Source organism: Eleutherodactylus coqui, chromosome 10, assembly GCF_035609145.1.
Source record: "Eleutherodactylus coqui strain aEleCoq1 chromosome 10, aEleCoq1.hap1, whole genome shotgun sequence".
Taxonomy (NCBI): domain Eukaryota; kingdom Metazoa; phylum Chordata; class Amphibia; order Anura; family Eleutherodactylidae; genus Eleutherodactylus; species Eleutherodactylus coqui.
In genome coordinates, this window is record NC_089846.1 from 741,223 (window position 1) to 766,081 (window position 24,859).

The following is a 24,859-nucleotide window of genomic DNA, read 5'->3' on the forward strand; positions in this document are numbered from 1 at the left end:
CTGACCATTGTTCATGTGTATAGCCTCCCTCACTCCCTGGCCCACCTTCAGCCCCTTTACCAGCTGTATCTCCCATTATCTGTAGTATGTAAGCCCGTTGGAGCCCTCCTTCCAACTGTCTTCATCAACTGTTTACTACATGGAACCGGGGTTTTGTACTTTTGTCTTTCTGTATCCCCCTGTCTTTGTAAGCGCTGCAGAATATGTTGGCGCTATACAAAGATTATTATATGTCGTGGTATCCTGGGGGTATATACACTGGAGAATAAATCGGGTGTACACTCTACGGTGTATGTTGGGGTATATACATATCAGGGGTATCTTGGGGGAATACTGTGGGGTGTATACTCTAGGGCAGTGACTCCCACCTCCAGTCCTCAGGGACCCCAGCAGGTCATGTTGTCAGGATTTCCTCAGTGTTGCACAGGTGATGTAATTATTGTCAGTCCTCAGACATCGCCACAGGGGTTCTCACCATAGGATATCCTGAAAACATGACCTGTTGGGGGTCCCTGAGGACTGGAGTTGGGGACCCCTGCTTTATGGTGTGCTTGAGGTATATATTTCAGGTGTATGTTGGGGGAGTATATATTGAGTGTATCTTGGGGATATATATCGGGTGTATATTGAACTCCAGGTGGTATCTTGGGGGTGTATATCAGATGTATACTGGAGCGTGTGTAATATATATATATATATATATATATATATATATATATATATATATATATACACACACACACACACACACACACACACACACATATAGCCTCCAATATACACCATATTATATATAGATATACATAAACACACCACCTCAAAAAACCCAGACAGAGATCTATGATATATTGGAGGATATAGATGGATATGCGGTATATACATCGGGTGTATCATGGTGGTACATAGACCGGGTGCATCATGGGTGTGTGTGTGTATGTATATATATAGGGTGTATATACACACACATACACCCCCATGGTACACCCGATGTATATACACCCTATATATATATACATACACACCCCCATGGTACACCCGGTGTATATACACCCTATATATATATATATATATATATACACACACACATACACACCCCCATGGTACACCCGGTATGTATGTATGTATGTATGTATGTATGTATGTATGTATGTATGTATGTATGTATGTATATATATAGTGGGTATATACACAAGGTGTACCATGTGGGGGGGGGTGTATATATATATATAGGGTGTATATACATCGGGTGTACCATGGGGGTGTGTGTGTATATATATATATATATATATATATATATATATATAGGGTGTATATACACCGGGTGTGCCATGGGTGTGTAATATATATATATATATATATATATATATATATATATATATATATAGGGTGTATATACACCGGGTGTACCATGGGGGTGTATATATATGGGGTGTACCATGGGGGGGTGTGTATATATATATATATATATATATAGGGTGTATATACACACCGGGTGTACCATGGGGGTGTATGTATGTATGTATATATATATATATATATATATATATATATATATATATATATATATATATATATAGGGTGTATATACACATCGGGTGTACCATGGGGGTGTATATATATATATATATATATATATATATATATATAGGGTGTATATACACACCGGGTGTACCATGGGGGTGTATGTATATATATATATATATATATATATATAGGGTGTATATACACCGGGTGTACCATGGGGGTGTATATATATGGGGTGTACCATGGGGGTGTATATATATATATATATATATAGGGTGTATATACACACCGGGTGTACCATGGGGGTGTATATATATGGGGTGTACCATGGGGGTGTGTATATATATATAGGGTGTACCATAGGGGTGTGTATATATATATATATATATATATATATATATATATATATGGGGTGTACCATGGGGGTGTGTGTATATATATATGTATATAGGGTGTATATACACCGGGTGTATCATGGGGGTGTGTATATACAGTATATATAGGGTGTATATACACCGGGTGTATCATGGGGGTGTGTATATACAGTATATATAGGGTGTATATACACCGGGTGTATCATGGGGGTGTGTATATACAACGGGTGTACATATATATATATGGGGTGTATATACATCGGGTGTACCATGGGTGTGTGTATATATATATATATATATATATATATATATATATATATATAGGGTGTATATATATGGGGTGTACCATGGGGGTGTGTGTATATATATATATAGGGTGTATATACACCGGGTGTACATATATATAGGGTGTATATACACCGGGTGTACATATATATGGGGTGTACCATGGGGGTGTGTGTATATATATATAGGGTGTATATACACCGGGTGTACATATATATAGGGTGTATATACACCGGGTGTGCCATGGGGGTGTGTATATATATATATATATATATATAGGGTGTACCATGGGGGTGTGTGTGTGTATATATATATATAGGGTGTATATACACCGGGTGTACATATATATAGGGTGTATATACACCGGGTGTGCCATGGGGATGTATATATTGGGGGTCCTCAGGCCCAGTTTAGCGCTGTCAGCCATGGCGCTCTCGGTTTCCGCGGTGACAGGGGCTGTACGCTGATCTCCGCCGCGGTGAGGCCCCACGGACACCCAGCCTGCTCACCTGCGGGGGCGCCGCGCTCCTCTCCGTGGGGTGTGCTGGGCGGGCAGCGAGCCTCACACCCCCTTATTCTTCATTAGGCCTTATGCAGACGGCGGCTCCACGAGCGGATTACTGCAGCGGGCCCCAAAGGCCCCATACTTACCCCCAGAGCCCCGCCGGCAGGGTCACATGACGCGGTTGGCGCGTATTCACGCTATACCATAGCAGACGGGCGGCTTCCAATGACGGCCATGTAAGCCGTCCGCACAGGGCCCGCCGCGGGCTCCACCGTGCGTACACCATCTCCGGACGGTGGCCATGGACTGCAGCGGGAGCACCGCGCATGCTGCACTGTCTGGGGACCACACCCGCAGACACGGGGCCTAACATCCACATGGACTCCGCCAGCTGCAGTCGGCTCATTCACCTACAGCAAGCAGAGGTCTTAGAGGCTCCTCTGAGGGACGGTGCGGCACAACACTAGGGGGCAGCCACACGTTTATTAACCGCCGAGTCACGTGTGCGCCCAGTTCTCACCCGCCAGCCGAGGGCACAGACCCCCCCAGAGATCCATGACTGACCGCCTCCACCTCTCCGCCTGACAGAAGCCGCGGCGTCACTGCCCAGCACTAGAGAGCAATACATGACAGCACTCTCGTCTTACACTATGTCCTCAGCGGCAGCCATCATGCCGTAGACACTTCCCCATTCACTATGGCGATATGGACCACAGTAAGATGGCGGCCTCTCCGCAGACCGCCGACATGGCGGCCTCTCCGCAGACCGCCGACTCTTCGTCCTCTCACGGCGGCTGAGGTAAACTACTAACACCGATCGACGCCCGAGTCTTTGGGAAATGGCGCGCAATTTAAGGACCCACCTCAAAGCTGACGTCACCCATCTCTCAGCCAATCAGGGTGTCGCCATGCTGCCCGCGCCGGCTCCAGCTGACCAATGAGATTAAGAACCGCGATCCAGAGTCCGCTGCCTATCCCGCGCGACATGGCGGAGAATTTAAACGCTGTGCGTGGTGAGTGACCGGTCCGGGTGAGAGAGGGAGCGGCGGGGTGGGGAGCGGCGGACGGGGGCGCTTCACTTACTGCTTCCCGCAGGAGAACTTCAGCGAAAGCTTCCAGTCCCCTTACCGGGCGGTGTGAGCGACACAACCCCGAGTACATCCTGTATTATACCCCAGAGCTGCACTCACTATTCTGCTGGTGGAGTCACTGTGTACATACATTACTTATCCTGTACTGATCCTGAGTTACATCCTGTATTATACTCCAGAGCTGCACTCACTATTCTGCTGGTGGAGTCACTGTGTACATACATTACTTATCCTGTACTGATCCTGAGTTACATCCTGTATTATACCCCAGAGCTGCACTCACTATTCTGCTGGTGGTGGAGTCACTGTGTACATACATTACTTATCCTGTACTGATCCTGAGTTACATCCTGTATTATACCCCAGAGCTGCACTCACTATTCTGCTGGTGGAGTCACTGTGTACAAACATTACTTATCCTGTACTGACCCTGAGTTACATCCTGTATTATACCCCAGAGCTGCACTCACTATTCTGCTGGTGGAGTCACTATGTACATACATTACTTATCCTGTACTGATCCTGAGTTACATCCTGTATTATACTCCAGAGCTGCACTCACTATTCTGCTGGTGGAGTCACTGTGTACATACATTACTTATCCTGTACTGATCCTGAGTTACATCCTGTATTATACCCCAGAGCTGCACTCACTATTCTGCTGGTGGAGTCACTGTGTACATACATTACTTATCCTGTACTGACCCTGAGTTACATCCTGTATTATACCCCAGAGCTGCACTCACTATTCTGCTGGTGGGGTCACTGTGTACATACATTACTTATCCTTTACTGACCCTGAGTTACATCCTGTATTATACCCCAGAGCTGCACTCACTATTCTGCTGGTGGAGTCACTGTGTATATACATTACTTATCCTGTGCTGCTCCTGAGTTACATCCTGTATTATACTCCAGAGCTGCACTCACTATTCTGCTGCTGGAGTCACTGTGTACATACATTACTTATCCTGTACTGCTCCTGAGTTACATCCTGTATTATACCCCAGAGCTGCACTCACTATTCTGCTGGTGGAGTCACTGTGTACATACATTACTTATCCTGTACTGGTCCTGAGTTACATCCTGTATTATACTCCAGAGCTGCACTCACTATTCTGCTGGTGGAGTCACTGTGTACATACATTACTTATCCTGTACTGCTCCTGAGTTACATCTTGTATTATACCCCAGAGCTGCACTCACTATTCTGCTGGTGGAGTCACTGTGTACATACATTACTTATCCTGTACTGATCCTGAGTTACATCCTGTATTATACTGCAGAGCTGCACTCACTATTCTGCTGGTGGAGTCACTGTGTGCATACATTACTTATCCTGTACTGACCCTGAGTTACATCCTGTATTATACCCCAGAGCTGCACTCACTATTCTGCTGGTGGAGTCACTGTGTACATACATTACTTATCCTGTACTGATCCTGAGTTACATCCTGTATTATACCCCAGAGCTGCACTCACTATTCTGCTGGTGGAGTCACTGTGTACATACATTACTTATCCTGTACTGCTCCTGAGTTACATCCTGTATTATACTCCAGAGCTGCACTCACTATTCTGCTGGTGGAGTCACTGTGTACATACATTACTTATCCTGTACTGATCCTGAGTTACATCCTGTATTATACCCCAGAGCTGCACTCACTATTCTGCTGGTAGAGTCACTGTGTACATACATTACTTATCCTGTACTGCTCCTGAGTTACATCCTGTATTATACCCCAGAGCTGCACTCACTATTCTGCTGGTGGAGTCACTGTGTACATACATTACTTATCCTGTACTGATCCTGAGTTACATCCTGTATTATACCCCAGAGCTGCACTCAATATTCTGCTGGTGGAGTCACTGTGTACATACATTACTTATCCTGTACTGCTCCTGAGTTACATCCTGTATTATACCCCAGAGCTGCACTCACTATTCTGCTGGTGGAGTCACTGTATACATACATTACTTATCCTGTACTGCTCATGAGTTACATCCTGTATTATACCCCAGAGCTGCACTCACTATTCTGCTGGTGGAGTCACTGTATACATACATTACTTATCCTGTACTGCTCCTGAGTTACATCCTGTATTATACCCCAGAGCTGCACTCACTATTCTGCTGGTGGAGTCACTGTGTACATACATTACTTATCCTGTACTGATCCTGAGTTACATCCTGTATTATACCCCAGAGCTGCACTCACTATTCTGCTGGTGGAGTCACTGTGTACATACATTACTTATCCTGTACTGCTCCTGAGTTACATCCTGTATTATACTCCAGAGCTGCACTCACAATTCTGCTGGTGGAGTCACTGTGTACATACATTACTTATCCTGTACTGATCCTGAGTTACATCCTGTATTATACTGCAGAGCTGCACTCACTATTCTGCTGGTGGAGTCACTGTGTACATACATTACTTATCCTGTACTGCTCATGAGTTACATCCTGTATTATACCCCAGAGCTGCACTCACTATTCTGCTGGTGGTGGAGTCACTGTGTACATACATTACTTATCCTGTACTGCTCCTGAGTTACATCTTGTATTATACCCCAGAGCTGCACTCACTATTCTGCTGGTGGAGTCACTGTGTACATTACTTATCCTGTACTGATCCTGAGTTACATCCTGTATTATACTGCAGAGCTGCACTCACTATACTGCTGGTGGAGTCACTGTGTACATACATTACTTATCCTGTACTGCTCCTGAGTTACATCTTGTATTATACTCCAGAGCTGCACTCACTATTCTGCTGGTGGAGTCACTGTGTACATACATTACTTATCCTGTACTGATCCTGAGTTACATCCTGTATTATACCCCAGAGCTGCACTCACTATTCTGCTGGTGGAGTCACTGTGTACATACATTACTTATCCTGTACTGATCCTGACTTACATCCTGTATTATACTGCAGAGCTGCACTCACTATTCTGCTGGTGGAGTCACTGTGTGCATACATTACTTATCCTGTACTGACCCTGAGTTATATCCTGTATTATACTCCAGAGCTGCACTCACTATTCTGCTGGTGGAGTCACTGTGTACATACATTACTTATCCTGTACTGACCCTGAGTTACATCCTGTATTATACCCCAGAGCTGCACTCACTATTCTGCTGGTGGAGTCACTGTCTACATACATTACTTATCCTGTACTGATCCTGAGTTACATCCTGTATTATACTCCAGAGCTGCACTCACTATTCTGCTGGTGGAGTCACTGTGTACGTACATTACTTATCCTGTACTGACCCTGAGTTACATCCTGTATTATACCCCAGAGCTGCACTCACTATTCTGCTGGTGGAGTCACTGTCTACATACATTACTTATCCTGTACTGATCCTGAGTTACATCCTGTATTATACCCCAGAGCTGCACTCACTATTCTGCTGGTGGAGTCACTGTGCACATACATTACTTATCCTGTACTGATCCTGAGTTACATCCTGTATTATACCCCAGAGCTGCACTCACTATTCTGCTGGTGGAGTCACTGTGCACATACATTACTTATCCTGTACTGATCCTGAGTTACATCCTGTATTATACTCCAGAGCTGCACTCACTATTCTGCTGGTGGAGTCACTGTGTACATACATTACTTATCCTGTACTGATCCTGAGTTACATCCTGTATTATACTCCAGAGCTGCACTCACTATTCTGCTGGTGGAGTCACTGTGTACATACATTACTTATCCTGTACTGATCCTGAGTTACATCCTGTATTATACTCCAGAGCTGCACTCACTATTCTGCTGGTGGAGTTACTGTGTACATACATTACTTATCCTGTACTGATCCTGAGTTACATCCTGTATTATACCCCAGAGCTGCACTCACTATTCTGCTGGTGGAGTCACTGTGTACATACATTACTTATCATGTACTGATCCTGTATTATACCCCAGAGCTGCACTCACTATTCTGCTGGTGGAGTCACTGTGTATATACATTACTTATCCTGTACTGCTCCTGAGTTACATCCTGTATTATACTCCAGAGCTGCACTCACTCTTCTGCTGGTGGAGTCACTGTGTACATACATTACTTATCCTGTACTGATCCTGAGTTACATCCTGTATTATACTCCAGAGCTGCACTCACTATTCTACTGCTGGAGTCACAGTGTACATACATTTCTTATCCTATACTGACCCCGAGTCTACCCCAGCCCCGCCCACCTACACTGACCTACCTGGCTGTCTAGCCCAGCCCCGCCCACCTACACTGACCTACCAGGCTGTCTAGCCCAGCCCCGCCCAATAGGTCAGTGTAGGTGGGCGGGGTTGGGGCAGACTGCTTTTCAGGCAGTACGTCCTGCTGTCATCGGGAACGCACACGGGGGAAGCGCAGGGCATTGTGGGAAGGCAGCACAGAGGCGCCGTCTTTGAAAGCTGCTTTCAACTTCAGATTGCAGCGTAATAAACAGACATTCCAGCTGATCTTCCTAGCATGTGTTACCATGCTCGGTCAAAGGGGGCAGAATGACCAACACGTCCCCCTGTGTGGCCCCATAACCCCTTAGTAACAGTGTAACAAAATACTCATGTCCCCCAGAGTGCGGCCAGTAACATCTCCAACACATTATATGTCCCCCAGAGTGCAGCCAGTAACATCTACAACACATTATATGTCCCCCAGAGTGCGGCCAGTAACATCTCCAACACATTATATGTCCCCCAGAGTGCAGCCAGTAACATCTCCAACACATTATATGTCCTCCAGAGTGCAGCCAGTAACATCTACAACACATTATATGTCCCCCAGAGTGCAGCCAGTAACAACTCCAACACATTATATGTCCCCCAGAGTGCAGCCAGTAACATCTCCAACACATTATATGTCCCCCAGAGTGCAGCCAGTAACATCTACAACACATTATATGTCCCCCAGAGTGCGGCCAGTAACATCTCCAATACATTATATGTCCCCCAGAGTGCAGCCAGTAACATCTCCAACACATATGTCCCCCAGAGTGCAGCCAGTAACATCTCCAACACATTATATGTCCCCCAGAGTGCGGCCAGTAACATCTACAACACATTATATGTCCCCCAGAGTGCAGCCGTAACATCTCCAACACATTATATGTCCTCCAGAGTGCAGCCAGTAACCTCTCCAATACATTATATGTCCCCCCAGAGTGCAGCCAGTAACCTCTCCAACACATGATGTGTCCCCCAGAGTGCAGCCAGTAACATCTCCAACACATTATATGTCCCCCAGAGTGCGGCCAGTAACATCTACAACACATTATATGTCCCCCAGAGTGCAGCCGTAACATCTCCAACACATTATATGTCCTCCAGAGTGCAGCCAGTAACCTCTCCAATACATTATATGTCCCCCCAGAGTGCAGCCAGTAACCTCTCCAACACATGATGTGTCCCCCAGAGTGCGGCCAGTAACCTCTCCAACACATTATGTGTCCCCCAGAGTGCGGCCAATAACTTCTCCAACACATTGCGTCCCCCAGAGTGCGCCCAGTAACCTCTCATTATATGTCCCCCGTGGCACCTATAGCAGCTGCAGGCCGCTCTCGTGCAACAGATGAAAGAGGAATAAAGTTGTAAAATTAGAGTTAATTTTTTTTTCTTTTTTTGAAAGTCTGCGGGAAAAACAAAAAGTGAAGCTGTGAGTGGGCCGCGTCACTAAGGGGTTAGAGTTGGCCCCTGCTGTGGCTTAGTTCACATAGGGTTGTGGGGATCTGAAGGGAGCGTCTTATTGGGCACATTCTAGAAGGCACGGCCGGCAGTAGAGGGCTGTGGTGCTAGAACCAATGGGGGAAGAAGGTCTCCAGTAGAGGAGAGGGCCACGGCGGTCGACACATAACTGGCGCTGTTTTGTCTTGGTAGGGTATGGCCCACCCCCAGCGCTTGCCGGAGGGGGAGGTTGCTCTGCCCCAGCGCTTGCCGGAGGGGGAGGTTGCTCTGCCCCAGCGCTTGCCGGAGGGGGAGGTTGCTCTGCCCCAGCGCTTGCCGGAGGGGGAGGTTGCTCTGCCCCAGCGCTTGCCGGAGGGGGAGGTTGCTCTGCCCCAGCGCTTGCCGGAGGGGGAGGTTGCTCTGCCCCAGCGCTTGCCGGAGGGGGAGGTTGCTCTGCCCCAGCGCTTGCCGGAGGGGGAGGTTGCTCTGCCGCAGCGCTTGCCGGAGGGGGAGGTTGCTCTGCCCCAGCGCTTGCCGGAGGGGGAGGTTGCTCTGCCGCAGCGCTTGCCGGAGGGGGAGGTTGCTCTGCCGCAGCGCTTGCCGGAGGGGGAGGTTGCTCTGCCCCAGCGCTTGCCGGAGGGGGAGGTTGCTCTGCCCCAGCGCTTGCCGGAGGGGGAGGTTGCTCTGCCCCAGCGCTTGCCGGAGGGGGAGGTTGCTCTGCCCCAGCGCTTGCCGGAGGGGGAGGTTGCTCTGCCCCAGCGCTTGCCGGAGGGGGAGGTTGCTCTGCCCCAGCGCTTGCCGGAGGGGGAGGTTGCTCTGCCCCAGCGCTTGCCGGAGGGGGAGATGGCTCTGCCCCAGCGCTTGCCGGAGGGGGAGATGGCTCTGCCGCTGCGCTTGCCCGGGAGGTGGCTCTGCCGCAGCGCTTGCCCGGGGGGGGGGGGAGGAGGCTGCTCTGCCCCAGCGCCCGGGGGGGGGGGGGTTGGGAGGTGCCTCTGCCGCAGCGCTTGCCCGGGATCACCTTCAGTGCCTGTCGCTCACCTTCAGCGCTTGTCTTGCAGGTTGTTCAGTGCGGGGTCTCTCTTCGGAGTCTCATCTCCAAGAACTCTGTCGCATCCAGCACGTCTGCTGCACGCCGCTCGGGGTGAACCGCAAGAATATCTGCAACTTTGAGGTGGAATATCTGTGTGACTACAAGAGAGTGCAGGTAAGAACGGAGCGCCGCTGACGGTCGCCCGCCCCTGGTTGGAGCGCCACTGACTGCCCCTCGTGGAGTAAATGGACCCGGCGGGGTACCGACTCCCCCTATATATGAGACGCTGTGTGTAAAAGCCCTTGTAAGCCGCGTTACTCCGCTGGTGGCGTACGGCGCATTACACTTCTTGCCATCTGTGAAAGCAGCCGTTTGTCCCCCGTGGATGTACCCGGGCCCCCTTTAGATGCCCCAACGCCATGTGCTGCAGCGATGAGGCACCTTGTGGGCTCGCCGCTGAGGCCAGTGATTGTTGGATGGATGTGGCTGCGTCGCAGGGGTTAACAAGTGGGGGACCTGGCCTTCAGGGGGCCTCATTTCTTATACTGGTGGCCAGCCTCTACCCAGCCGCCGCACATACCTCCCTTGGCGCTCCCGTGGAACCAGCCTGCAGTATAGCAGTATCCCTTTGTTTTTGTCATCGCCGGACCGGACGACCCAGGATGAAAGCCTAATACTAGTGTGAGGCGGGCGCTAAAGGGGCGTTCGGGAAAAGTATGGCTTCTGCTGAAATCCCGCAAACTTGTTTTCATTTTTTCCCTCTCAGCCATTTTTTAATATCTCCAGATATTGCAAGACTAATAACAATCTGTATTTGTATGGCGCCAACATATCCCGCAGCGCTTACATAGACGGGGGATACAGAAAGACAAAAGACATTACAGAACCGCGGTTACATAGTAATCAGCTGATGGAAACAATAGGGGTGCGGGTCCGGCTCCAACGAGCTTACATACTACAAGTAATGGGGTGATACAGAAGGTAAAGGGGCTGGAGATGGGCACGGTATGGCGGGGCTGGAGATGTGCACGGTATGGCGGGGTGGAGATGTGCACGGTATGGGGGGCTGGAGATGGGCCCGGTATGGGAGCGTGGAGATGGGCACGGTATGGCGGGGCGGAGATGGGCACGGTATGGCGGGCTGGAGATGTGCCCGGTATGGTGGGGTGGAGATGTGCACGGTATGGGGGGCTGGAGATGTGCACGGTATGGGAGCGTGGAGATGGGCACGGTATGGCGGGGCGGAGATGGGCACGGTATGGCGGGCTGGAGATGTGCCCGGTATGGCGGGGTGGAGATGTGCACGGTATGGCGAGGTGGAGATGTGCACGGTATGGCGGGGTGGAGATGTGCACGATATGGCGAGGTGGAGATGTGCACGGTATGGCGGGGGCTAGAGATGGGCACGGTATGGGGAGGTGGAGATGTGCACGGTATGGCGAGGTGGAGATGTGCACGGTATGGCGAGGTGGAGATGTGCACGGTATGGCGGGGGCTGGAGATGGGCACGGTATGGCGGGGGCTGGAGATGGGCACGGTATGGCGGGGGCTGGAGATGGGCACGGTATGGCGGGGGCTGGAGATGGGCACGGTATGGCGGGGGCTGGAGATGGGCACGGTATGGCGGGGGCTGGAGATGGGCACGGTATGGCGGGGGCTGGAGATGGGCACGGTATGGCGGGGGCTGGAGATGGGCACGGTATGGCGGGGGCTGGAGATGGGCACGGTATGGCGGGGGCCCTACCTCGTACCCCCTCCACCGCGCCGCCCTACCTCGTACCCCTCATCCACCGCGCCGCCCTACCTCGTACCCGTCATCCACCGCGCCGCCCTACCTCGTACCCCTCATCCACCGCGCAGCGCCGCCCTACATTGTATCCCTCATCCACAGCACCGCGCCCCCCTACATTGTATCCCTCATCCACAGCACCGCGCCCCCCTACATTGTATCCCTCATCCACAGCACCGCGCCCCCCTACATTGTATCCCTCATCCACAGCACCGCGCCCCCCTACATTGTATCCCTCATCCACAGCACCGCGCCGCCCTACATTGTATCCCTCATCCACAGCACCGCGCCCCCCTACATTGTATCCCTCATCCACAGCACCGCCCTACATTGTATCCCTCATCCACAGCACCGCACCGCCCTACATTGTAACATAGTTCGTAAGGCCAAATGAAGACAATGTTACAATGTAGGGCGGGGCTGTGGATGAGGGATGCAATGTAGGGCGGGGCTGTGGATGAGGGATGCAATGTAGGGCGGGGCTGTGGATGAGGGATGCAATGTAGGGCGGGGCTGTGGATGAGGGATGCAATGTAGGGCGGGGCTGTGGATGAGGGATGCAATGTAGGGCGGGGCTGTGGATGAGGGATGCAATGTAGGGCGGGGCTGTGGATGAGGGATGCAATGTAGGGCGGGGCTGTGGATGAGGGATGCAATGTAGGGCGGGGCTGTGGATGAGGGATGCAATGTAGGGCGGGGCTGTGGATGAGGGATGCAATGTAGGGCGGGGCTGTGGATGAGGGATGCAATGTAGGGCGGGGCTGTGGATGAGGGATGCAATGTAGGGCGGGGCTGTGGATGAGGGATGCAATGTAGGGCGGGGCTGTGGATGAGGGATGCAATGTAGGGCGGGGCTGTGGATGAGGGATGCAATGTAGGGCGGGGCTGTGGATGAGGGATGCAATGTAGGGCGGGGCTGTGGATGAGGGATGCAATGTAGGGCGGGGCTGTGGATGAGGGATGCAATGTAGGGCGGGGCTGTGGATGAGGGATGCAATGTAGGGCGGGGCTGTGGATGAGGGATGCAATGTAGGGCGGGGCTGTGGATGAGGGATGCAATGTAGGGCGGGGCTGTGGATGAGGGATGCAATGTAGGGCGGGGCTGTGGATGAGGGATATAATATAGGGGGGCGCTGCGCTGTGGATGAGGGATACAATGTAGGGCGGCGCGGCGCTTTGGATGAGGGATACAATGTAGGGCAGGGAGGTGCTGTGGATGAGGGATACAATGTAGGGCGGCGCGGTGGATGAGGGATACAATGTAGGGCGGCGCGGTGCTGTGGATGAGGGATACAATGTAGGGCAGCACTGCGCTGTGGATGAGGGATACAATGTAGGGCGGGGCTGTGGGTGAGGGATACAATGTAGGGCGGCGCGGTGCTGTGGATGAGGGATACAATGTAGGGCGGCGCGGTGCTGTGGATGAGGGATACAATGTAGGGCGGTGTTGTGGATGAGGGATACAATGTAGGGCGGCGCGGTGCTGTGGATGAGGGATACAATGTAGGGCGGCGCGGTGCTGTGGATGAGGGATACAATGTAGGGCGGCGCGGTGCTGTGGATGAGGGATACAATGTAGGGCAGCACTGCGCTGTGGATGAGGGATACAATGTAGGGCGGGGCTGTGGATGAGGGATACAATGTAGGGCGGCGCGGTGCTGTTGATGAGGGATACAATGTAGGGCGGCACGGTGCTGTGGATGAGGGATACAATGTAGGGCGGTGCTGTGGATGAGGGATACAATGTAGGGCGGTGCTGTGGATGAGGGATACAATGTAGGGCGGCGCGGTGCTGTGGATGAGGGATACAATGTAGGGCGGCGCGGTGCTGTGGATGAGGGATACAATGTAGGGCGGCGCGGTGCTGTGGATGAGGGATACAATGTAGGGCGGGGCTGTGGATGAGGGATACAATGTAGGGCGGTGCTGTGGATGAGGGATACAATGTAGGGCGGCGCAGTGCTGTGGATGAGGGATACAATGTAGGGCGGCACGGTGCTGTGGATGTGGGATACAATGTAGGGCGGCGCTGCGCTGTGGATGAGGGATACAATGTAGGGCGGGGCTGTGGATGAGGGATACAATGTTGGGCGGGGCTGTGGATGAGGGATACAATGTAGGGCGGCGCTGCGCTGTGGATGAGGGATACAATGTAGGGCGGCGCTGCGCTGTGGATGAGGGATACAATGTAGGGCGGGGCTGTGGATGAGGGATACAATGTTGGGCGGGGCTGTGGATGAGGGATACAATGTTGGGCGGGGCTGTGGATGAGGGATACAATGTAGGGCGGGGCGGTAATGAATTTAAATTGACACAGGGCAGAGGCGTCCGAGTAGCTGCTGGACAGGCAGATGAGCCAGGCTGCCACATTCAGGATGGATTGGAGAGGGTAGAGTCTGGTGCGGGGGGGGGGGGGGGGTGGGGGGCGATCAGCAACGAGTTGTAATAATCGAGCCGGGAGTGGATGAGGGTGACAGTGAGCGTTTTTAGCGTGTCCGCGGTGAGAAAAGAGCAGATTCTTGCGATGTTCTTGAGGTGCGGCTGACCTGTTCGGGCCAGAGATTGGATGTAGGGGGTAAAGGAGAGATCAGAGTCGGATATGACCCCAAGGCAGCGGGCGTGCTGGGAGTTATGGTGCCACACACTGAGATGGAGATGTCAGGATGAGGTCGGTTAGTGGAGGGTGGAAACACCAGCAGGTCTGTTTTAGAGAGGTTCAGATTTAGGTACAGAGAGGGCATAGTGGTAGAGACAGCGGACAGTCGGTGGTGCTCTGGAGGATCGGCGCTGTGATGTCACAGGAAGAGGTGTATAGCTGGGTGTCGTGAGCATACAGGTGGTATTGGAAGCCCAAACTCCTGATGGTTTGTTCAATAGGGGCTGTGTAGTTGGAGAAAAGGAGGGGCCGAGGACCGAGCCCTGGGGGACCCCAGCAGCAAGGAGAAGAGGAGGGGAAGTAGAGCCAGCAAAGGAGAGGCTGAAGGAGTGGCCGGATAGGTACCGTCTTTCCCCGAAAATAGGTCCTACCCCGATGGTAAGACCTATCGGGTTTTCGGGGGAGGCTTGAAATATAAGGCCTCCCCAAAAATAGGACCTAGCTAAAGTGCTCCCGGGAAAAAAAACAATACCCACCTGATCCGTACTGTCCCGATGGCCTCCAGCGGAGCTGCGGTAAACTTTGTCCTCCTTGTCTCACAGCTGAGCTTCTGCTGGTGACGGGGCTTTGAATACCCCGCCTCCAGCAAAGCGTGTGCTGTTATTGGCTAATCGAGCGCCAGCAGCCGATCACAGCCAGCGCTCGATGAACCAATCACAGCCATTCAGTGAATGACATCAGCTGTAAGACAAGGAGGATGAAGTATACCGCAGCACCACCGCCGAAGAGCATCGGGACGCCGCGGACCAGGTGAGCATAAGGCCTCCCCTTCCCCGAAAATAAGACACTGTGCCCTTTTTGGGGCAAAAATTATTAGAAGACAGTGTCTTATTTTCAGGGAAACACGGTAGGAGGAGAACCAGAAGAGAGCAGTGTCCTTTAGGCCGTGAAGCATACTGAGGAAGAGTTTGTGGTCAACAGTGTCGAATGCTGCGGAGAGGACGAGGAGGATCAGTAGGGAGTAATCGCCCCTTGATTTGGCTGTCAGGAGGTCATTGGATACTCTTGTAAGGGTTCACGGCAGTTTCTGTCGAGTGTTGAGGTCGAAAGCCAGACTGTAGGGGTTCGAGGAGAGAATGCTCTGATGGATAGCTTACATGACGGGAGTAGGCTAGGCGTTCCAATAGTTTGGAGGTGAAGGGGAGATTAGAGATGGGTCGGTAGTTGGCAGCATCAGTCGCGTCCAGAGTCGGCTTCTTTATCAGTGGGGATATGATGGCGTGTTTTGAAAGAAGAGAGAAAGATGCCAGAGTTCAGAGAGAGGTTGGATATAGTGGTGAGATGGGAGATGACCACTTGGGAGAGGGAGCGGGTGAGGGGAGAGGGAGCGGGTGAGGGGAGAGGGAGCGGGTGAGGGGAGAGGGAGCGGGTGAGGGGAGAGGGAGCGGGTGAGGGGAGCGGGTGAGGGGAGAGGGAGCCGGTGAGGGGAGAGGGAGCGGAGGAGGGGGTGAGGGGAGAGGGAGCGGAGGAGGGGGTGAGGGGAGAGGGAGCGGAGGAGGGGGTGAGGGGAGAGGGAGCGGAGGAGGGGGTGAGGGGAGAGGGAGCGGAGGAGGGGGTGAGGGGAGAGGGAGCGGGTGAGGGGAGAGGGAGCGGAGGAGGGGGTGAGGGGAGAGGGAGCGGAGGAGGGGGTGAGGGGAGAGGGAGCGGAGGAGGGGGTGAGGGGAGAGGGAGCGGAGGAGGGGGTGAGGGGAGAGGGAGCGGAGGAGGGGGTGAGGGGAGAGGGAGCGGAGGAGGGGAGAGGGGAGAGGGAGCGGAGGAGGGGAGAGGGGAGAGGGAGCGGAGGAGGGGAGAGGGAGCGGAGGAGGGGGTGAGGGGAGAGGGAGCGGAGGAGGGGAGAGGGAGCGGAGGAGGGGGTGAGGGGAGAGGGAGCGGAGGAGGGGAGAGGGAGCGGAGGAGGGGGTGAGGGGAGAGGGAGCGGAGGAGGGGAGAGGGAGCGGAGGAGGGGGTGAGGGGAGAGGGAGGGGGTGAGGGGAGAGGGAGGGGGTGAGGGGAGAGGGAGGGGGTGAGGGGAGAGGGAGGGGGTGAGGGGAGAGGGAGGGGGTGAGGGGAGAGGGAGGGGGTGAGGGGAGAGGGAGGGGGTGAGGGGAGAAGGAGCGGAGGAGGGGGTGAGGGGTGAGGGGAGAAGGAGCGGGTGAGGGGAGAAGGAGCGGAGGAGGGGGTGAGGGGAGAAGGAGCGGAGGAGGGGGTGAGGGGTGAGGGGAGAAGGGGAGAAGGAGCGGAGGAGGGGGTGAGGGGAGAGGGAGCGGGTGAGGGGAGAGGGAGCGGAGGAGGGGGTGAGGGGAGAGGGAGCGGAGGAGGGGGTGAGGGGAGAGGGAGCGGAGGAGGGGGTGAGGGGAGAGGGAGCGGAGGAGGGGGTGAGGGGAGAGGGAGCGGAGGAGGGGGTGAGGGGAGAGGGAGCGGAGGAGGGGGTGAGGGGAGAGGGAGCGGAGGAGGGGGTGAGGGGAGAGGGAGCGGAGGAGGGGGTGAGGGGAGAGGGAGTGGGTGAGGGGAGAGGGAGTGGGTGAGGGGAGAGGGAGCGGAGGAGGGGGTGAGGGGAGAGGGAGGGGGTGAGGGGAGAGGGAGGGGGTGAGGGGTGAGGGGAGAGGGAGCGGAGGAGGGGGTGAGGGGAGAGGGAGGGGGTGAGGGGTGAGGGGAGAAGGAGCGGAGGAGGGGGTGAGGGGTGAGGGGAGAAGGGGAGAAGGAGCGGAGGAGGGGGTGAGGGGTGAGGGGAGAAGGGGAGAAGGAGCGGAGGAGGGGGTGAGGGGAGAAGGGGAGAAGGAGCGGAGGAGGGGGTGAGGGGAGAAGGGGAGAAGGAGCGGAGGAGGGGGTGAGGGGAGAAGGGGAGAAGGAGCGGAGGAGGGGGTGAGGGGAGAAGGGGAGAAGGAGCGGAGGAGGGGGTGAGGGGAGAAGGGGAGAAGGAGCGGAGGAGGGGGTGAGGGGAGAAGGGGAGAAGGAGCGGAGGAGGGGGTGAGGGGAGAAGGGGAGAAGGAGCGGAGGAGGGGGTGAGGGGAGAAGGGGAGAAGGAGCGGAGGAGGGGGTGAGGGGAGAAGGGGAGAAGGAGCGGAGGAGGGGGTGAGGGGAGAAGGGGAGAAGGAGCGGAGGAGGGGGTGAGGGGAGAAGGAGCGGAGGAGGGGGTGAGGGGAGAAGGGGAGAAGGAGCGGAGGAGGGGGTGAGGGGAGAAGGGGAGAAGGAGCGGAGGAGGGGGTGAGGGGAGAAGGAGCGGAGGAGGGGAGAAGGGGAGAAGGAGGGGAGAAGGGGAGAAGGAGCAGAGGGGGGGTGAGGGGAGAAGGAGCGGAGGGGGGGGTGAGGGGAGAAGGAGCGGAGGAGGGGGTGAGGGGAGAAGGAGCGGAGGAGGGGGTGAGGGGAGAAGGAGCGGAGGAGGGGGTGAGGGGAGAAGGAGCGGAGGAGGGGGTGAGGGAGCGGGTGAGGGGAGAAGGGGAGGAGCGGAGGAGGGGGTGAGGGGTGAGGGGTGAGGGGAGAAGGAGCGGAGGAGGGGGTGAGGGGAGAAGGAGCGGAGGAGGGGGTGAGGGGAGAAGGAGCGGAGGAGGGGGTGAGGGGAGAAGGAGCGGAGGAGGGGGTGAGGGGAGAAGGAGCGGAGGAGGGGGTGAGGGGAGGAGGGGGTGAGGGGAGAAGGAGCGGAGGAGGGGGTGAGGGGAGAAGGAGCGGAGGAGGGGGTGAGGGGAGAAGGAGCGGAGGAGGGGGTGAGGGGTGAGGGGAGAAGGAGCGGAGGAGGGGGTGAGGGGAGAAGGAGCGGAGGAGGGGGTGAGGGGAGAAGGGGAGAAGGAGCGGAGGAGGGGGTGAGGGGAGAAGGAGCGGAGGAGGGGGTGAGGGGAGAAGGAGCGGAGGAGGGGGTGAGGGGTGAGGGGAGAAGGAGCGGAGGAGGGGGTGAGGGGTGAGGGGAGAAGGAGCGGAGGAGGGGGTGAGGGGTGAGGGGAGAAGGAGCGGAGGAGGGGGTGAGGGGTGAGGGGAGAAGGAGCGGAGGAGGGGGTGAGGGGTGAGGGGAGAAGGAGCGGAGGAGGGGGTGAGGGGAGAAGGAGCGGAGGAGGGGGTGAGGGGAGAAGGAGCGGAGGAGGGGGTGAGGGGAGAAGGAGCGGAGGAGGGGGTGAGGGGAGAAGGAGCGGAGGAGGGGGTGAGGGAGCGGGTGAGGGGAGAGGGAGCGGAGGAGGGGGTGAGGGGTGAGGGGAGAGGGAGCGGAGGAGGGGGTAGGTTGAGCAGAGAAGAGCAGGTTTGGAGACTTCTTCCTCTGTCGCTGGTCTGAGTACAGACAGTGAGCAGGAGCTAGATGCAGTGCTGACAAGACTAGGGTCAGGGCTAGTCTGGGATTGGGAAGTTATTTCCTGACGGATGTCGTCTATTTTCTTTTTGAAGTAAGCAGCCAGCTCCACAGCCCTGAGATCCGTCACTGGGGGCTGCGGTTTAGGGCTAAGAAGGGAGTGAAAGGTTGTGCGATAATGAGGAGATGAGAGGTGAAGTAGACTTGTTTGGCGTGGTGGAGGGCGAGGTTGTAGGTTCTGAGCATGAATTTGTAGTGGAGGAAGTCTGCGGCCGTTTGCGATTTCCTCCACAGCCGTTCAGCACTTCTAGAGCACCGCCGGATGAAGCGCATTTGAGGCGTGAGCCAGGGTTGCCGTGGTCTACATCGGATGGCTCGGGTCCTGGGGGGCGCCGCTTCATCCAGGGCATGTTTGAGAGCGGTGTTGTAGTGAGCGGCAGCCAGGTTGGGGCAGGAGAGGAGAGAGATAGGGAACAGAGAGGACTGTAGGGACTCAGCAAAGTCCTGGGTGTGAATGGCCTTAAGGTTCCTGTAGGTACTGTAGGTAGGTGGGTCTGGAGAGATGTTGAGGAGCGTGTCAGAGAAAGAGAGGAGGTCATGATCCGAGAGCGGGAGAGGGGAGTTAGTGAAGTTGGAAACAGAGCAGAGACGGAAGAAGACCAGATCAAGAGTATTGCCATCCCTGTGAGTTGTGAGACCAAGGGAGGAGGTGAGCGAAAGAAGCTGAGAGGCAGATGGGGAGTTGGGGTCATTAGTGGGGATGTTGAAGTCTCCTAGGATGAGGGTTGGAATTTCGCAGGATAGCAAGTGGGGGAGCAGGCAGCAAAATGGTCCAGAAACAGGTGAGCAGCACCTGGGGGGCGATAGATGACTGCTACTCGCATGGACAGCGGGCGGAAAAGCCGTAGCGTATGTACCTCAAAGATGGGAAAGTGAGTGAGGGTACAGGGGGGATGACCTGGTAGGTACAATTTGGGGAGAGAAGAGCACCTACTCCTCCGCCACACCTATCTTTCAGTCTCTGGGTATGGAAGAACTGCAGGCCATTGGAAGGCCGTGTCAGACTGCTGGATCCACGTTTCTGTGAGAGCGAGCGGGTTTAGAGATTTACAAGTGAAGAAGTGGTGGATGGTGGGGAGTTGATTACATGCTGACTGGCAGTTCCAGAGCGCGTATTTGAAGGAGTCAGGGAGGGTTCGCATGGGCTAGCAGTTGGGCTGAGGGTTGTCTTAGTGAGTTGGGTAGGGGCTAATAGTCAGGAGTAATAAAAGGGGGGCCAGGATTGGGAGAGATATACTTAGCTGCTAGTAGCAGCAAGATCGCGAGGGTGAGCAGATGGTTAGGAGATTTATGAGGGCGGCTGTTATGTTTGTTAGTGGCATTAGGGGGTTTGAGGCTGAGTAAGCAAGTAGAGTGCATGCGAGCTGTGCATAGGGGAGGACAGGAGAGAGGGGCTGATGTGAATAGAGTGCCCCAGAGGTGGGCGTTGGAGAGAGGTTCTGAAACTGAGAGCAAGGATGAGAACAGAGGTGATAGCTGTGATGTGTAAGGCATTGAGGCACAGTTTGTGGCCTACCTGTCTCCTGCTCTGTCGAACTACATAACATACTTCATAATAGCTCATATTCACGAGGCAGCCACCCGCGTGGCATACATGCTTACATAAATTTTATAATGAAAGTTAAGGTAAAACTAGGAAACAAATGGGAGGGGCTAATCAGGTTCCAATTGACTAGCCAGCTGAGTTTAGCAACTAATGTTCGAATAGCGCCCCCTGCTGCTCCTATCCCAGATATTACAGGACTGTTAGAATAGCGCCCCCTGCTGCTCCTATCCCAGATATTGCAGGACTGACGTTAGAATAGCTCCCCGTACAGCGGGAGGTGTTTGCACAAAAATCTGCAACTCTTCTTCATTCTTCACGAAAAGTCATCCTGAATTTGCAGGGGGCGTGGCCAAAAGATGTCGGGTCCGAGCTGGCCGGCGGTTTTGAGGGCTGCTGGGATGAGCTGAAGCGGCAGCGCTGGGAGGAGGGGAAGCGGCGTGTATTCTGCTGCTCACGTGTTGCGGTTTCTACCCTTCTAATCCTTGCTGTTCCTGCAGGACGAGGAGTTGTACCTCGTGAAGTGGAAGGGGTACCCCGATTCTGACTGTTCGTGGGAACCTCGTCATCACCTCAAGTGCTTCCACCTTGTAAAGCAGTTTCACCGTGACTTGGAGCGAGAGCTTCTCCGCCGGGCGAAGGGGAACGCTACGAGTAAGAAGGCTCTGGCGCGGTGCCCGCGGCGCCTCGACTCCAGCCTCTCCCACCACGTAGTACTAAAGGCTAAACAGAGACAACGGCTGCGCCTGTGGGAGCAGCAACTGAATGCCAAGCGCGCCCACCCCGGCCTCATCTTGGTGGAGAACGAAGTGGACCTGGAGGGGCCTCCCAAAGACTTTGTGTACATTAACGAGTACAAGGTGGGGAAGGGGTTAACCATTACACAGTCGGCGGTCGGCTGCAAGTGCCGGGACTGTTTTGCGGACGAGCGCGGCTGCTGTCCGGGAGGCTTTCAGCACAGATTTGCTTACAATGAATACGGAGAGGTGAAGGTCAAACCCGGCTTTCCCATTTATGAGTGTAACTCGCTGTGTGGATGCGGCCCGTCCTGCCCAAATCGCGTCGTGCAGAAGGGAATCCAGTACAAGTTCTGCATCTTCAGGACCCCCGATGGAAGGGGCTGGGGGGTCCGAACCCTGGAGAAGATCCGCAAGAGCAGCTTTGTCATGGAGTACGTTGGTGAGGTGAGTCGCGGGTCGGGAGTCCTCCTTATTGGTATAGTACTGGTCAGGTAGCCTGTTGTAGGGCCGCCCGGACCAGAGAGCTAGGAGAGCCCCGGCGGGAGCTCACACCCTCCTGCCAGTCCCGCCGGATTACTGTGAACTGCTTACCCCTTGTAGTCTTGTATGTGACTTACCTCCATCTACTTTTCTGTGCTACCACTTTTCAGATAATCACATCGGATGAGGCTGAACGCCGGGGACAAATCTACGACCGGCAAGGAGCCACCTACCTGTTTGATCTGGATTACGTGGAAGATGTGTACACTGTAGACGCTGCCCGCTATGGAAACATATCGCACTTTGTAAACCACAGTGTAAGTAGACCCGCTGCGGGCGAGGGCGGCTGTGTGCCCAAAGTGGGATTAAATTCAGTTTGGCTGTGACGCCTAGAAACCAGATGGAAGCGCGGCTGCCACATTGGCGCACACGGGAAGCCGTTCCTGCCGCAGGGTGGCTCTAATAACCTCTCACCTGTGGATTCACACGTGTTTTTGTTGCAGTGTAAGCCGAACCTGCAAGTCTACAACGTCTTCATCGACAATCAGGATGAACGGTTACCTCGCATCGCGTTTTTCGCTACCCGCACGATACGTACCGGGGAAGAGCTTACGTTTGACTATAACATGCAAGGTGAGGCTTTTTTCCTCTCTCAAATTAACCATAAACTGACCAGACCCCCTCCCCCAGACACCCCGCTCTTATGGTTCCTCCAAGGCCTTTGAGTTCACTAGGGGGGGGTTGGCATATTCATGGAACATCCTCCAACTGTGTGCCGGAGTGCTGGCCATGGGCCTCACAGTAGAGGGCTGCGGACCGTGCGCTGGCCATGGGCCTCACAGTAGAGGGCTGCGGACCGTGCGCTGGCCATGGGCCTCACAGTAGAGGGCTGCGGACCGTGCGCTGGCCATGGGCCTCACAGTAGAGGGCTGCGGACCGTGCGCTGGCCATGGGCCTCACAGTAGAGGGCTGCGGACCGTGCGCTGGCCATGGGCCTCACAGTAGAGGGCTGCGGACCGTGCGCTGGCCATGGGCCTCACAGTAGAGGGCTGCGGACCGTGCGCTGGCCATGGGCCTCACAGTAGAGGGCTGCGGACCGTGCGCTGGCCATGGGCCTCACAGTAGAGGGCTGCGGACCGTGCGCTGGCCATGGGCCTCACAGTAGAGGGCTGCGGACCGTGCGCTGGCCATGGGCCTCACAGTAGAGGGCTGCGGACCGTGCGCTGGCCATGGGCCTCACAGTAGAGGGCTGCGGACCGCGCGCTGGCCATGGGCCTCACAGTAGAGGGCTGCGGACCGCGCGCTGGCCATGGGCCTCACAGTAGAGGGCTGCGGACCGCGCGCTGGCCATGGGCCTCACAGTAGAGGGCTGCGGACCGCGCGCTGGCCATGGGCCTCACAGTAGAGGGCTGCGGACCGCGCGCTGGCCATGGGCCTCACAGTAGAGGGCTGCGGACCGCGCGCTGGCCATGGGCCTCACAGTAGAGGGCTGCGGACCGCGCGCTGGCCATGGGCCTCACAGTAGAGGGCTGCGGACCGCGCGCTGGCCATGGGCCTCACAGTAGAGGGCTGCGGACCGCGCGCTGGCCATGGGCCTCACAGTAGAGGGCTGCGGACCGCGCGCTGGCCATGGGCCTCACAGTAGAGGGCTGCGGACCGCGCGCTGGCCATGGGCCTCACAGTAGAGGGCTGCGGACCGCGCGCTGGCCATGGGCCTCACAGTAGAGGGCTGCGGACCGCGCGCTGGCCATGGGCCTCACAGTAGAGGGCTGCGGACCGCGCGCTGGCCATGGGCCTCACAGTAGAGGGCTGCGGACCGCGCGCTGGCCATGGGCCTCACAGTAGAGGGCTGCGGACCGCGCGCTGGCCATGGGCCTCACAGTAGAGGGCTGCGGACCGTGAGTTGGCGGCTGACCTGCTTGTCTTTTCCTTTTGCAGTGGATCCAGTTGATGTTGAAAGCACGAAGATGGACTCTAATTTCGGGCTGGCTGGCCTTCCTGGATCACCCAAAAAAAGGATCCGGGTGGAATGCAAATGTGGCTCCGATCGGTGTCGTAAATACCTCTTCTGACCGCCATTAACTCTTCGTGGACCGGCAGCTTGCTCCCACTGCACTTGAATAACTGTTACCAGGGAGAAGTAGTGTTTACGGGCCCTGGGATGTGAGGGGCTCTCGCTCCCCCAAAATATGGTGCTATATCATTGTTTTTAACTTTTCATGTCAGATTAACGGGACTGCTGGCGCCGCCGCCCTCCAGAGTTGCTATTACTTGAAGTGTCCGCTCCGGCTCCCGCTGATTTGGGGTTTCTTTCTTTATAATGAAATACTGGTTTTATCTTTTTAGCCTTTTGTCTGTACAAACACTGATGTAATCAAGGATGAATGGTGTCCCTGCTTATTGTCCAGCATACAGCCTCCCCATGGACCCCTATGGCCTGACTCATGGCCGTGTCGTCTCCGTGCTGCCGGTGGCTTTCTGTAGTTAAATATTCACTGACATTCTTTGGTGGTTTAAGTAAGTATGCCGAAGCCTTGCTGCATCATGGTGGCCTAAATCCAGGGCAGAAGCAGTAAGCCCGGCCCCCGTGGCCAGAGCGCTGTGGGCTTACATGCAGAGTGGTAAGAAGGACCAACATGGTGACTTCACCTCATTTGTCCTGGCCCTATTCTTGCTATACACGCTGCCCCCCTAGGTGAGCCGACAGTGCAGGCAGGTGCTCGAAAACCCCTAAAACAACGAGCATGAAAAGCTACAAAACTGTCCTCCAAGAAGAGCGAGCTGGAGTCTGAGGGCCGCACGGGGCCACCGTCACACAATGGTGCCGGACGCTGCGCTACTGGAAACAGAATGGA

At 55.1% G+C, this 24,859-nt stretch overlaps 1 protein-coding gene across 1 annotated transcript; it reads left to right on the forward strand.

The window, feature by feature from the left end:
• Positions 1 to 3,614: 3,614 nt before the first annotated feature.
• On the forward strand, positions 3,615 to 24,389 carry SUV39H1 (SUV39H1 histone lysine methyltransferase). Its single transcript, XM_066579939.1, has 6 exons — positions 3,615 to 3,701; positions 10,513 to 10,658; positions 21,285 to 21,968; positions 22,175 to 22,321; positions 22,508 to 22,637; positions 23,943 to 24,389. Exons 1-6 carry the CDS (start codon positions 3,626 to 3,628, stop codon positions 24,074 to 24,076), a joined length of 1,317 nt encoding a protein of 438 aa, XP_066436036.1. The 5' UTR covers positions 3,615 to 3,625; the 3' UTR covers positions 24,077 to 24,389.
• Positions 24,390 to 24,859: the final 470 nt, after the last annotated feature.

What these genes read in the sequence shown, in the direction of transcription:
- SUV39H1 (XM_066579939.1), top strand. Translation starts at nt 3,626, where the DNA reads ATGAGATTAAGAACCGCGATCCAGAGTCCGCTGCCTATCCCGCGCGAC. An exon ending in CGCACTTTGTAAACCACAGT is followed by an intron (nt 22,322 to 22,507) that starts GTAAGTAGACCC and finishes TTTTTGTTGCAG; the next exon opens with TGTAAGCCGAACCTGCAAGT. An exon ending in GTTTGACTATAACATGCAAG is followed by an intron (nt 22,638 to 23,942) that starts GTGAGGCTTTTT and finishes TTCCTTTTGCAG; the next exon opens with TGGATCCAGTTGATGTTGAA.